Genomic DNA, 13,570 nt, shown 5'->3' with positions numbered 1-13,570 from the left:
TGGCAGGTTTGCCATAAATCCTCAATGGAGGATTCTGGATTTCCTGCTTATTCCTTCCTGAATCTGGGAATCTTCCAACTGGGATTTCTGGAAAATCTGGCAATTTTGGGGAAAGATACCGGAATTTTGCAACCCTACTTCCACAGCATAGAGCAAACAAAAGACATAACAAACCTTCCCATACATCAATACATAACTTTATTTAAATAAATGCTTTGTCGTTACAAAAATGACAAGGTTAAAATATATCAATTACACAGTGAATAAATAGATTTGTTAGTAACACTTCACTTAAAGCCAACAGGTATTGCATTATTGCATTGTAAGAATTGTCATAAGCATGTATGACCCTGTTATAATGTCTTACCATCGTCTCTGATGGACCCTGACTAAACAGCTATTTTCAGCCTGTTAGTAAATTGCAGCAATTTTTGGCTTTGAGTAAACTGTTACCTATTAGTTTCCTACATGCTTTTTTATCACGAATATGGAATGAGATTTCATGGTCTTTCATACAAGCAAGCTTAAGACTGAGTTGAGAAACCTTTCCAAGTCTCCTATGCATTCTAGTGGCAGGCATAGGCTGTACACATAGCCCCTGTCAAAGCTATCGGCATGTTACCATACCCTGAAAAAAGGGATGTCTATTTCAAGGAATGTCAACAAAATATCTGGCAAATGTTTTGAGCTTCAGTAAAATCAGTTGACGTCTGATTTAACATGTTCACAAACGGGACGTAGGATCAAAAAGTATCATCACGGCCTTCCGTGACCGATCTCCACATCCACATACTGCTAAAATGTCCTCGTTCAACGACAAGGCCTGATCATCTGGATGTAAATCTGGATTCAAAGTCATGAGAGAGAGAGAGAGAGAGAAGGCACTGAGATGTCCATAGAAGCCCAAAGAGCCACACCTTTCCAGGGGTCATACAGTAGAGTCCTAGACTGTGTTGTGGTCAGACAGGAAGCTACGAGAAGTCAATAGAAACGCTGTGCAGCATTTGCATGCGATTTGAGCCTGTGTTGGACTTTTCAAAGCACCTGTACTTTCTTGGCTGTCGTTTATAAACGACAAAACAAGCAAATGACTGTCATGATGTGTTTTTGAGGTGATCTTTTTTATATACTTCACGGAAGGTAAGGCACAATACAGACTACTAAAGGAGAAAGTCTAGGAGGCACACACACACACACACACAGTCATTTCATACAGTCACCCCTATGAAACTATATCGAGACACAACCCATCAGAAGTAGCAGTTGATGGGTTTATTAAGATAGCTACTGTAACTACTCTGTAACAACCTACTGTATACGAGCAGTTACTAGTTCTTAAGACCCTCAACTCAGAACAATCTGGGAGACAAAGTGGAAGAAAGGCAGGACTGGAAAAAAGCTCATCTCATCGCACTCAGAAAGACATATAAGGACATAGACCCAAACTCAGACAATAAAGTACTTTCAGTCACTGAGGTTCTCTTGTAGGAGAAGTGCTCTGAAGGGACAAACATTTGGACCAAAAGAACAGAGTTACGTTTAAATACGACCCCAGATTACTGTGCTCCCCAGTAAAGAGTTCCTGTCAACATCACGATAACAACATACAGTAGGTGAAAAAGATGAGCTTTACTCTTTAGCCTTAACATTTTGTTTAAACAGAATCTGATATAATTTAAATCAGAGAACATTGTTATATGTGCTTCAAAGGGAGGTTATAGGTCATCTCAGTATAGGTAGATGTATAGTTTAAAACCATGTGTATGTACTGTATCTGTGCTCTGCTTTCCTGATTTGATTGGCTTTTGCATATTTTGCATGTACATGTGATTTGCAGGAGTAGGGGTAAAGGGAGGCGGGCCTTGGCTCATGTCAGGTGACCAAATTGGCCATCTCTCATTCGTTTTTGTTGCTGTTGCTCTCCGGGTTTTTGCACTGGATGTCCACTCCACTGTAGTCCGTGCCAGGGAGCTGCACGCCAAAACGGTCCACACACCAACAGATCCCCCGCTTCCGCCCACGTGATGGTTTACACTGCAGGAGGAGAGGAAATAGCAGGGAATAAGATGCAATACAATTAAATGAAATAGAATAGGATAGAATAGAATAGGATAGAATGTGATAGGAATACAATGAAATAGAATAGGATAGAATAAAATAGGATAGAATAGGATAGGATAGGAATACAATGAAATGAAATAGAATGGGTTATAATAGAAAGGATAGAATAGAACAGGATAGAATCGGATACAATAGAACAGGAAAGAATCGGATACAATAGAATAGGATAGGATATAATAGTATAAGATATAATGGAATAAGATAGAATAGGATCAAATGAATAGAATATGATAGAATAGAATAGGATACAATAGTATAGGATAGAATAGGATCAAATGAATAGAATAGAATAGGATACAATAGTATAGGATAGAATAGTCCATGGGTACCTGCTTGTGCTTGAAGAATCCCTTCTTGTCACAGTTGGGAAGGTATAGGGACAGAGCTAGGACTCTAGATGTGTTTTTCATCCTCTGAATGATCCCGTCCAGCTTTCTCCTGCAGGGTCCCTACACACATACAGGGTCATAGTTTAGGGCAAGAATGGCATGTGTGTGTGTCTGTGTGTGTGTGTGTGTGTGTGTGTGTGTCTGCGTGTTTGTCTGTGTATACACTGTATAGTTGTTCAACTTACAAACTCAGGCTGCAGTTTGTCCAGGGCGAGGGTTGAGTAGTCAAGGCTGCTGACAGAGTGGAGCTTAGCCTGCTGTCTCTTGCGGTCTTTAGCCTGTCTCATGGCCTGAGCCTTGCGGCTGCTGATGTGGTCTCTGCCCCCGTACAGAGGCACCTTGGCCTGGGGCAGCAGGGACTCTGGAACCTCTGCTAACATAGCTTCCTCTGGAGAATAACCATCTGGGGAGACAGAGAGTCAGAGAGGATGATGGTAGTGTTTGCGGTGGTGGTGAGGAAGAGGAGCAAGAAGAAGAGGAGGTGAAGGGGAGGAGGAAGAGGAGGAGGAGGAAAAAGAGGAGGAAGAGGAGGGGGAGGGGAGGAGGAGCAAGAGGGGGAGCAAGAGGAGGAGAAGGAGGAGGAAGAGGAGGACGAGGAGGAATATGAAGAGGAGGAGGTAGGAAGAGTGGGATACTGTCAAGGTCTTCCACATCGGTGCAGATGAAGGAAAAGAGTTGAAGAGAGGCAGCGTGTTTAGACAGAGCCTCTCCTAACACTAGAAGGAGACCTTGAGGTTTTCCCAATCAAGAAATCTCCAGCTGACTCATAAAATGTGTGCCTACTTCTCACATGGTCAGTCAGTGGTTAAGGGAGTTATTCGCCACGGTCCATTTACAAGCATTTCTCCATTCTCTTAATCTGATCCTCTTCTCTCTTTCCCTCACTCATTGGTGGAAAAAGTATCCAACTGTCATTCTTGAGTAAAAGTAAAGATACCTTAACAGAAAATGACTTAAGTAAAAGTGACCCAGTAAAATACTACTTGAGTAAAAGTCTAAAATTATTTGGTTTAAATATACTTAGGTATCAAAAGTAAAACTGTAAATCATTTCAAATTCCATATATTAAGCAAACCAGACGGCATCATTTGCATTTTAATTTCTTTATGTATGGATAGCCAGGGGCCAGGGGCATACTCCAACACTCAGACATCATTTACAAAATATACTTAAGTATCAAAAATACAAGTATAAATCATTTCAAATTCCTTGTATTAAGCAAAACAGATGGCAACATTTTTTAAAGTTTTTTTATTTACGGAAAGCCAGGGTCTTGTTTTTAAAATGTAAAATTTACGGATAGCCAGACACACACTCCAACACTAAGACGTAATTTACAAACAAAGCATGTGTGTTTAGTGAGTCCGCCAGATCAGAGGCAGTAGAGATGACCAGGGATGTTCGGTTGATAAGTGCATGAATTGGACAATTTTCCTGTCCTGCTAAGCATTCTAAATGTAACGACTTCCTTTGGGTGTCAAGGAAAAGGTACGGAGTGAAAAGGACATTATTTTCTGAAGGAATCTAGTGAAGTAAAGGTAAAAGTAGTCAAAAATAACAATAGTAAAGTAAAGTACAAATGCCCCAAAAATACTTAAGCATTTTACACCACTGCTCCCACCCTCTATCTCACTCTCTCCTGCCTCTCTTCCAACACTCGCTCTTTTTAAACTGGACAACTACAAATATTGTGTACATATTTACTCATTTATGGCGTTGAATTGACTCCATATAGTATTTGAAGTGATGAATGCCATGAATCAGTTAATACTGTATGTATACAAGATTTGTTCTGTAGTTGTACACTGGAGTTGTTGCATGCGAGGTGGAGAAGTCCCTGGCTTGTAGCTGGAGCTAAGAGGGAGCTAAATGTAAACTGTGACATAGCTGGATTAGGGCCAAGAGAGTGCTGTGGTCTATCATGACAATGCAACATACCTCTCAAGTCAATGCTTGGCAAATGCAATGGAAGACATTACTTTTAAACTGGGTCATCCAATGAACATACAGCATTCTACACCTCTCACTCTCTCTCTCTCTCTCATTCTCCTCCCCTATCTTAATTTCTCTCTCTACCCCTTGTCTGTGAATGACAAATGCGAACAGCTCCTATAAAACTGGCAAGAATCCCTGGATCTTGCCAAATCCAAATGTCCACATCTCTACATGCATATTTCTGCAACCCACTTCATCTGTCATAAAGATATTAACACTGACTAAAGATAGACCATATGCAGCAGGGACAGATCTATAAGCATAAGGAATGTTTCATTACAACAAAGTTATAAGAGTTATATAATACATAAGAGTTATAACAGTTGCATATTATAGAAGAGTTATGAGATATATATTATATAAGAGATAAATATTATATAAGAGTTATAAAATATATAAGAGTTATATGTTATGAGAGTTATAAAAGTAATATATTACATAAGTTATAAGAGTTATATATTATAGACGAGTTATAAGAGTTATATATTATAGATGAGTTATAAGAGTTATAGATTATATAAGAGTTATATAATATATAAGAGTTATAAGAGCTAAACATTATATAAGAGTTATATAATATATACGAGTTACAAGACTTATATAATATATAGGGGTTATATATATTATAAGAGTTATATATTATTTTTATTTTTTTATTTTACCTTTATTTAACCAGGCAAGTCAGTTAAGAACAAATTCTTATTTTCAATGACGGCCTGGGAACAGTGGGTTAACTGCCTGTTCAGGGGCAGAAATATAAGAGTTATAACGAGGTATAAGAGTTATATATTACATAAGTTATAAGAGTTATTTAATATATAAGCGTTATAAGAGTTATATATTTCATATGAGTTTTAAGAGTTATATATTATATAAGAGTTATAAGAGTTATATATTATATATGTTATAAGAGTTATATAATATAAAATAGGTGTAATAGTTATGTAATATATGAGTGTTATGAGAGTTATATCATATATAATAGTTATATATTATATAAGTTATAAGAGTAATATAATATATGAGTTGTATGAATTGCATATTATATAAGAGTTATAAAAGTAAAATATTATCTAACTTTTTTTTTTTGGGGGGGGGGGGGGGATTTGAATGTAATATCTTCTGTTTTTCTTGTCTATTACTGTTCTTTACTTTGTCATGTACTTGTATGTTTCATTTGGACTCAAGGAAGAGTAGCTGCTGCATGTGCAGTAGCTAATGGGGATCCTAATAAACGAAACTATACCTCGCTAAGCAGGCGATTGAGTGGTATGTCACAGGGGTTGAGAATATCTCTTGTGACATCATCGCTCCCATCATCCTTCCTAAATTATTCTCAGAAAAGAGAATTCCCTCTTCAGTCCACCGGTTCCGCTGACACTATTTCTCTCCAGAGGCTGGCGCATAGGCAGCATAGCCTAGTTTAAAACCCAATCAAGTCCTCATTTCCTAATCTGGCCCTCTCTAATCTTAACAGTGCTGCTGACTGAGGGATTCAGTGGGTTATGATGTATTTCCTGATCTGGGCGAATTTGATTCTCTCGAAATCCCACAGATTAAGTTGTAACTAAAAGACTCCATATCCCCTTCCTCTCTCTTTCTACCTCCCACTCTCTCTCTGTCTTCATCTCTCTCTTCATCTCTCTCTGTCTGTCTTGCTCTGTCTTTATCTCTTTCGCTCTCTCCTCCCCCTTGCCCTCTGTCCTCTCTAAATTCTCACACCCTGCAGGAAATGAGAAGAGGTGGTAAATCTTATCTAGCAGCAGGCTGGCAGTCGGCGAGGCACGCTTGGCTAACATTCTGCTGAATCACTGTACAGCTTAAAGATGATGGAGGGAGAGATGGAGAGGCAGAGGAGAAGGAGAGAAGGAGATGGGATTTAAAGGAGAAAGAGTGAGATAGAGAAAGGATATTGGTGAAGGAGGGGAGAGAGAAATTACTTAGGTGAGAAAGAGTTGGAGGAAGAAATCTAGCCAGAGAAAGATGTAGAGGTTACTTATTGCAGGTGAAGCTGAGGAAGGGGGGGGGGGCATGGCAATGGAGAGAGGGAGGGTTGAGGGGGAGGAGGGTAAAATGCTGATCCCTCTCTCTTCAACAAATTTCAGGGGAGAAAATGAAAACTAAAGCTTGGGGGAAACCCTGTGAAAGAACGTGACACTTGAGAAACCCGCTGACTAAGTGCTAATGCGTCAGACACAGTGACTGTCCCTCAAATAGCCCTCTAAAGAGCTCAGGAGGCTCTAAAATGTTTGCCATGTTTGTAATTCTTCACCTTGTTTCATGTACCAGGCACTAGGTCACTCATGCCAAGATGATGCCCTTGAAAACCCCTGATTTTCAGCTCTCAGCTGTGTGTTATCAATCAACCAATCTTGGCAATACATGTGGTATATTTGGAATACACTACAGGGTGTGGTGTTTTTATGTGTGTGTGTGTGTGTGTGTGTGTGTCTAACAAATGGGATAATCTGCCGATGTAGTTCCAATAAAGATATATATATATATTGAACATTTTAAAGAAATACAAACGGTAAAAAATGATAAATCAGTAAATGAAGACTCATATTTACCCGTGCCTGGATGCAGCGGCTTGTACATCTTCTCGTTTGCGCACACTCCTCTCCCGTGGAGGAGCGCGTGCAGCGGTTTCTCCTCCCCGCTCTTCGGCAGGCATCGGAGCCCGTGCGTGCAAGTCCCCGTGTACACCCCGCACGACTGTCCCTCGGGGAGCGCGCAAGTCAGGCAGCAACCACAGCCAGGCTCCTTCACCAGCTGGCATCCCACCGGCACTGGCGGACACATCGACATAACCTTCTGGTCACACGGTTCGCACGGTACGAACGAGCCCAAACAACCCGACTCGCTTAGGAGAAGCGTTGCCAGGAGTGAAAAACTAATCAGCATATTGTTTCAAATGAAAACGATTACAAACATACAACAACTATAATCAACTACAATGTGTACTGCATGGAACGCTTGCAATGCTTTCGATCATCGGGGTTTTGGGGCAAAAGTCCTTGAAAGAATCACCATCCACAGGTGGCCACTGCCTGCGTGCGTAAAAGTCCCTCAATCACTGTATCAAATGCTAAGGTTCCACTCTTCACCCACTCTGTCTTTATTGTGTCAAATGTCCATTTATATTCGAGTTTAGATTGTCCACCGCGAAATAACCCGAGTCTTCTCCTTTTGGGCTTTCAATTGTCGTTTTACGCATGCACATCAATTGTCTCCAAATTAAGAAGAAGAAAGCAGGGATTGTCTTGTAGAATAACCAATCTCTGTAGGCTGTCCTCCCCGCACGTTTTCTACACATACAGTATAATATGTGGCTTTGAGCTTGCCTTTTTAAAAACTGCCAGAGGCGAATCCTGTAACGATGGGTATATGTCAAACGACGTTGATGGGGGAGGGCGCACTTGTCAACTCCGTGCGGTGTTGTTGATTGTACAGGGCGGGTCCTGGCAAGTCCCTGACTTCTACCGCTGGGTACAAGGCGATGTTGAGGGCAAATAAATAAAACCAACTGACTGGGACCACAATGTTTTGGGGAGGATCTGCAAGTGCTGGATGTCCCCTGCATCAATCATGGACATTGACAGGGAATAAATAGGCCTATCTATTTGTAGGCTACAATTTCTCATTGAAATACACTATTCTGGTGTATTTTCTGGTGTTTTTTTGTAATCAGGTGGGGAGGTGTTTTTAAAAATGAATAAAGTAACACTAGTGATCCAGCCTTGAGTTGTATGGACTGATTTTAGGACCAGTGGACAAGACTGTGTCTACATTACAAATGTTATCTGCCTCAAAGCAACATCTGCAACTCTTTGAGGAGATAAAAAGTTGACCAACTGAGGTTAAATATTTGGCAGATGATGTTAGCCCCACCTCTGCAACATGTTTCCTGGAAGCTCTCCCAGCTACACTGGGGTCACTGCGAGCTGTGGTTGTCTGTAATATGACAGCATGTGGTCAAGATAAGCTCATGGTCAGTAAAGTTCGCCAAGGTCGATGTGACCTTCAGTATAGTTCGCTAAGGTCGATGTGGTCTTCAGTATAGTTCGCCAAGGTCGATGTGACCTTGAGTACACTGTGTAGTTGTTGATTTGCCAATGTCAGATAATAACAAGTAGACAAGAGTGTACTTCGGCCAGAAGATGCTATGGCATCTTACTGTGTATTATTTGTAACATTGCCTGCGTGTGCGCGTGCGCGTGCGGGTGCATGTGCGTGTGTGCGTGCGTGATGTTGCCAAATTTAATCTCCGGTCCTTTCAGCTCCAAGCAATATTAACCCATTCTCTGCTTGCCTTCTTTCTTTCTCTCTTTCTCTCTTTGACCCCTAACCGCCCCCTCTTCTCCCCCTCTCTCCTCCCTGCTCTCTCGTTCCGTCTGGATGAGAAGAAAGAGATGAAATAAGGGGATTGAGCTGAAATCTGCCAGACGTCTGTCTCTAGTCTGTCTCTAGACTGTCTCTAGACGTCTGTCTCTAGTCTGTCTCAAGACTGTCTCTAGACTGTCTCTAGACATCTGTCTCCAGTCTGTCTCCAGTCTGTCTCTAGACTGTCTCTAGATGTCTGTCTCTAGTCTGTCTCTAGTCTGTCTCTAGACATCTGTCTCTGGTCTGTCTCTATATGACTGTTTCTAGTCTGTCTCTAGATGTCTGTCTCTAGTCTGTCTCGAGACGTCTGTCTCTAGTCTGTCTCTAGTCAGTCTCTAGACTGTCTCCAGTCTGTCTCTAGTCTGTCTCTAGTCTGTCTCTAGTCTGTCTCTAGACTGTCTCTAGGCATATGTCTCTAGTCTGTCTCTAGTCTGTCTCTAGATGTCTGTCTCTAGACTGTCTCTAGACGTCTGTCTCTAGTCTGTCTCAAGACTGTCTCTAGACTGTCTCTAGACATCTGTCTCTAGTCTGTCTCAAGACTGTCTCTAGACGTCTGTCTCTAGTCTGTCTCAAGACTGTCTCTAGACTGTCTCTAGTCTGTCTCTAGACGTCTGTCTCTAGTCTGTCTCTAGTCTGTCTCTAGACGTCTGCCTCTAGTCTGTCTCTAGTCTGTCTCTAGTCTGTCTCTAGACGTCTGTCTCTAGTCTGTCTCTAGGAGTCTATCTCTAGTCTGTCTCTAGTCTGTCTCTAGACATCTGTCTCTGGTCTGTCTCTAGACGATTGTTTCTAGTCTGTCTCTAGACATCTGTCTCGAGACTTCTGTCTCTAGTCGGTCTCAATACTGTCTCTAGACTGTCTCTAGACGTCTGTCTCTAGACACTCTCCAGCCTGTCTCTAGTCTGTCTCTAGTCTGTCTCTAGACTGTCTCTAGGCGTATGTCTCTAGTCGGTCTCTAGTCTGTCTCTAGACGTCTGTCTCTAGACTGTCTCTAGACGTCTGTCTCTTATCTTCCTCTAGACTGTCTCCAGTCTGTCTCTAGTCTGTCTCTAATCTGTCTCTAGACTGTCTCTAGACGTCTGTCTCTAGTCTGTCTCTAGACGTCTGTCTCTAGTCTGTCTCCAGTCTGTCTCTAGTCTGTCTCTAGTCTGTCTCTCGGTGTCTGTCTTTAGTCTGTCTGTAGTCTGTCTCTAGACGTCTATCTCTAGTCTATCTCTAGACAGTCTCTAGACTGTCTCTATACGTCTGTCTCTAGTCTGTCTCTAGACTGTCTCTAGATGTCTGTCTCTAGTCTGTCTCTGGTCTGTCTCTAGATGTCTGTCTCTAGTCTGTCTCTAGACTGTCTACAGTCTGTCTCTAAACATCTGTCTCTAGACTTCTGTCTCTCGTCTGTCTCTAATCTGTCTCTAGTCTGTCTCTAGTCTGTCGCTAGTCTGTTTTTAGTCTGTCTCTAATCTTCTATAGTCTGTCTCTAGACATCTGTCTCTAGACTGTCTCCAGTCTGTCTCTAAACGTCTGTCTCTAGACGTCTGTCTCTTGTCTGTCTCTAATCTGTCTCTAGTCTGTCTCTAGTCTGTCGCTAGTCTGTCTTTAGTCTGTCTCTAATCTGTCTCTAGTCTGTCTCTAGACCTCTGTCTCTAGACGTCTGTCTCTAGTCTGTCTCTAGACGCCTGTCTCTAGTCTGTCTCTAGATGTCTGTCTCCAGCCAAAGGGTTCATGTGCTGCACCAGGCTACTATGCAAAACATATCAGAGGTCAAAAGGCTGTGTTCTCTTCAGACAGCTGAAATAAGCCTATATGTTCACCATATTTACATTGATGATTTACCCAGCTGATTTCAATAGGGTGGACACCGAGACAGCTTCTAACCCAAAGCTATAAGACTGCCTAATAGCTACAAGACTGCTAAATAGCTATAAGACTGCTAAATAGCTATAAGACTGCTAAATAGCCATAATATTGCTAAATCGTTATTTAAATGGTTACCTGGACTATCTGCATTGACCCTATTGTCACAGACTATGCACAGTCACAAGACTATACACACTATATACAAAACCCACACACATTCACATGCACTACACTCATTCACATGCACGCACACACAGACATAACACACACACACGCATACCGACACAACACACACAAACACATACACACGCGCACTCACACATACACTTTCACACTCATCATATGCTGCTGCTTTTTTGTTCTTTATTCTTACTCGTATTATTATCTATCCTGATGTCTAGTCACTTTACCCTGCCTTCATGTACATATCTACCTCAAATACCTTATTATTATCTATCCTGATGTCTAGTCACTTTACCCTGCCTTCATTTACATATCTACCTCAAATACCTTATTATTATCTATCCTGATGTCTAGTCACTTTACCCTGCCTTCATGTACATATCTACCTCAAATACCTTATTATTATCTATCCTGATGTCTAGTCACTTTACCCTGCCTTCATTTACATATCTACCTCAAATACCTTATTATTATCTATTCTGATGTCTAGTCACTTTACCCTGCCTTCATGTACATATCTACCTCAAATACCTTATTATTATCTATCCTGATGTCTAGTCACTTTACCCTGCCTTCATTTACATATCTACCTCAAATACCTTATTATTATCTATCCTGATGTCTAGTCACTTTACCCTGCCTTCATGTACATATCTACCTCAAATACCTTATTATTATCTATCCTGATGTCTAGTCACTTTACCCTGCCTTCATTTACATATCTACCTCAAATACCTTATTATTATCTATCCTGATGTCTAGTCACTTTACCCTGCCTTCATTTACATATCTACCTCAAATACCTTATTATTATCTATCCTGATGTCTAGTCACTTTACCCTGCCTTCATGTACATATCTACCTCAAATACCTTATTATTATCTATCCTGATGACTAGTCACTTTACCCTGCCTTCATTTACATATCTACCTCAAATACCTTATTATTATCTATCCTGATGTCTAGTCACTTTACCCTGCCTTCATTTACATATCTACCTCAAATACCTTATTATTATCTATCCTGATGTCTAGTCACTTTACCCTGCCTTCATTTACATATCTACCTCAAATACCTTATTATTATCTATCCTGATGTCTAGTCACTTTACCCTGCCTTCATTTACATATCTACCTCAAATACCTTATTATTATCTATCCTGATGTCTAGTCACTTTACCCTGCCTTCATTTACATATCTACCTCAAATACCTTATTATTATCTATCCTGATGTCTAGTCACTTTACCCTGCCTTCATGTACATATCTACCTCAAATACCTTATTATTATCTATCCTGATGTCTAGTCACTTTACCCTGCCTTCATTTACATATCTACCTCAAATACCTTATTATTATCTATCCTGATGTCTAGTCACTTTACCCTGCCTTCATGTACATATCTACCTCAAATACCTTATTATTATCTATCCTGATGTCTAGTCACTTTACCCTGCCTTCATTTACATATCTACCTCAAATACCTTATTATTATCTATCCTGATGTCTAGTCACTTTACCCTGCCTTCATGTACATATCTACCTCAAATACCTTATTATTATCTATCCTGATGTCTAGTCACTTTACCCTGCCTTCATTTACATATCTACCTCAAATACCTTATTATTATCTATCCTGATGTCTAGTCACTTTACCCTGCCTTCATGTACATATCTACCTCAAATACCTTATTATTATCTATCCTGATGTCTAGTCACTTTACCCTGCCTTCATGTACATATCTACCTCAAACACCTTATTATTATCTATCCTGATGCCTAGTCAGTTTACCCTGCCTTCATGTACATTTCTACCTCAAATACCTTGTATCTCTCTGTACATTGATCTGATACTGGTACTTGCTGTATATAGCTAGCTACACATTGATCTGGCACTGGTACTTCCTGTATATAGCTCCATATTGATCTGGCACTGGTACTTCCTGTATATAGCTCCACATTGATCTGGCACTGGTACTTCCTGTATATAGCTCCACATTGATCTGGTACTGGTACTCCCTGTATATAGCTCCACATTGATCTGGTACTGGTACTTCCTGTATATAGCTCCACATTGATCTGGTACTGGTACTTCCTGTATATAGCTTCATTCTTGTGTATTTTATTCCTCTTGTGTTACTATTGTTTTTGAAACTCTAGATAGTTGGGAAGCTTTTCATGTTAAAGTCTACACCTGTTGGATTCGGCGAATTTGACAAAATCTTTTTGGGGGATTTGATTTGAATATGCTCCTGGCCCGGAGTGCATGGATGTCACTGAGATACAACGTCAACCAACCCACTATTCATTTCATCCGGATTTGAAAATAGGAGTGAGATTTAAATGCTGGTGGAGCACATTAAATTGATCAAATCTGTCGTTGTGTTCATTGGTTTAGGGAGAACGACGGGCAAGTTCCTATGTGGACACGCCTGGTGTCGTGTCAGTTGAAACACGAGGCGACTAATATAGCGCAGGTTGATATGAGAGTGGAGAGCTACTCTCCCACAAGCCTGGCTGGTGCTTAATTAAACCCCCTGAATTCAGACAAACAAAAGGTGTGATTGGTCCGCACTCAAAAAGATGTCTCATAAAGCTTACTTCATTTTTTTCACTGCATCAGGGATAACGTACACAGACGTTTTGGCTTTG

General features: G+C 40.8%; 1 protein-coding gene across 1 annotated transcript; it reads right to left on the bottom strand.

Moving 5' to 3' along the window:
• Positions 1 to 181: 181 nt before the first annotated feature.
• On the bottom strand, positions 182 to 7,918 carry LOC110528845 (insulin-like growth factor-binding protein 5). Its single transcript, XM_021611004.2, has 4 exons — positions 7,076 to 7,918; positions 2,696 to 2,913; positions 2,451 to 2,570; positions 182 to 2,034 (listed from the first exon to the last, which is right to left on the bottom strand). The coding sequence occupies exons 1-4, from the start codon at positions 7,407 to 7,409 to the stop codon at positions 1,897 to 1,899; spliced, it is 810 nt and encodes a 269-aa protein (XP_021466679.1). The 5' UTR covers positions 7,410 to 7,918; the 3' UTR covers positions 182 to 1,896.
• Positions 7,919 to 13,570: the final 5,652 nt, after the last annotated feature.

This window comes from Oncorhynchus mykiss, chromosome 7 (assembly GCF_013265735.2).
Source record: "Oncorhynchus mykiss isolate Arlee chromosome 7, USDA_OmykA_1.1, whole genome shotgun sequence".
NCBI classification, from domain to species: domain Eukaryota; kingdom Metazoa; phylum Chordata; class Actinopteri; order Salmoniformes; family Salmonidae; genus Oncorhynchus; species Oncorhynchus mykiss.
Note: the sequence above shows the minus strand (reverse complement) of the source record. Positions and strands in the feature narration are given on the sequence as shown.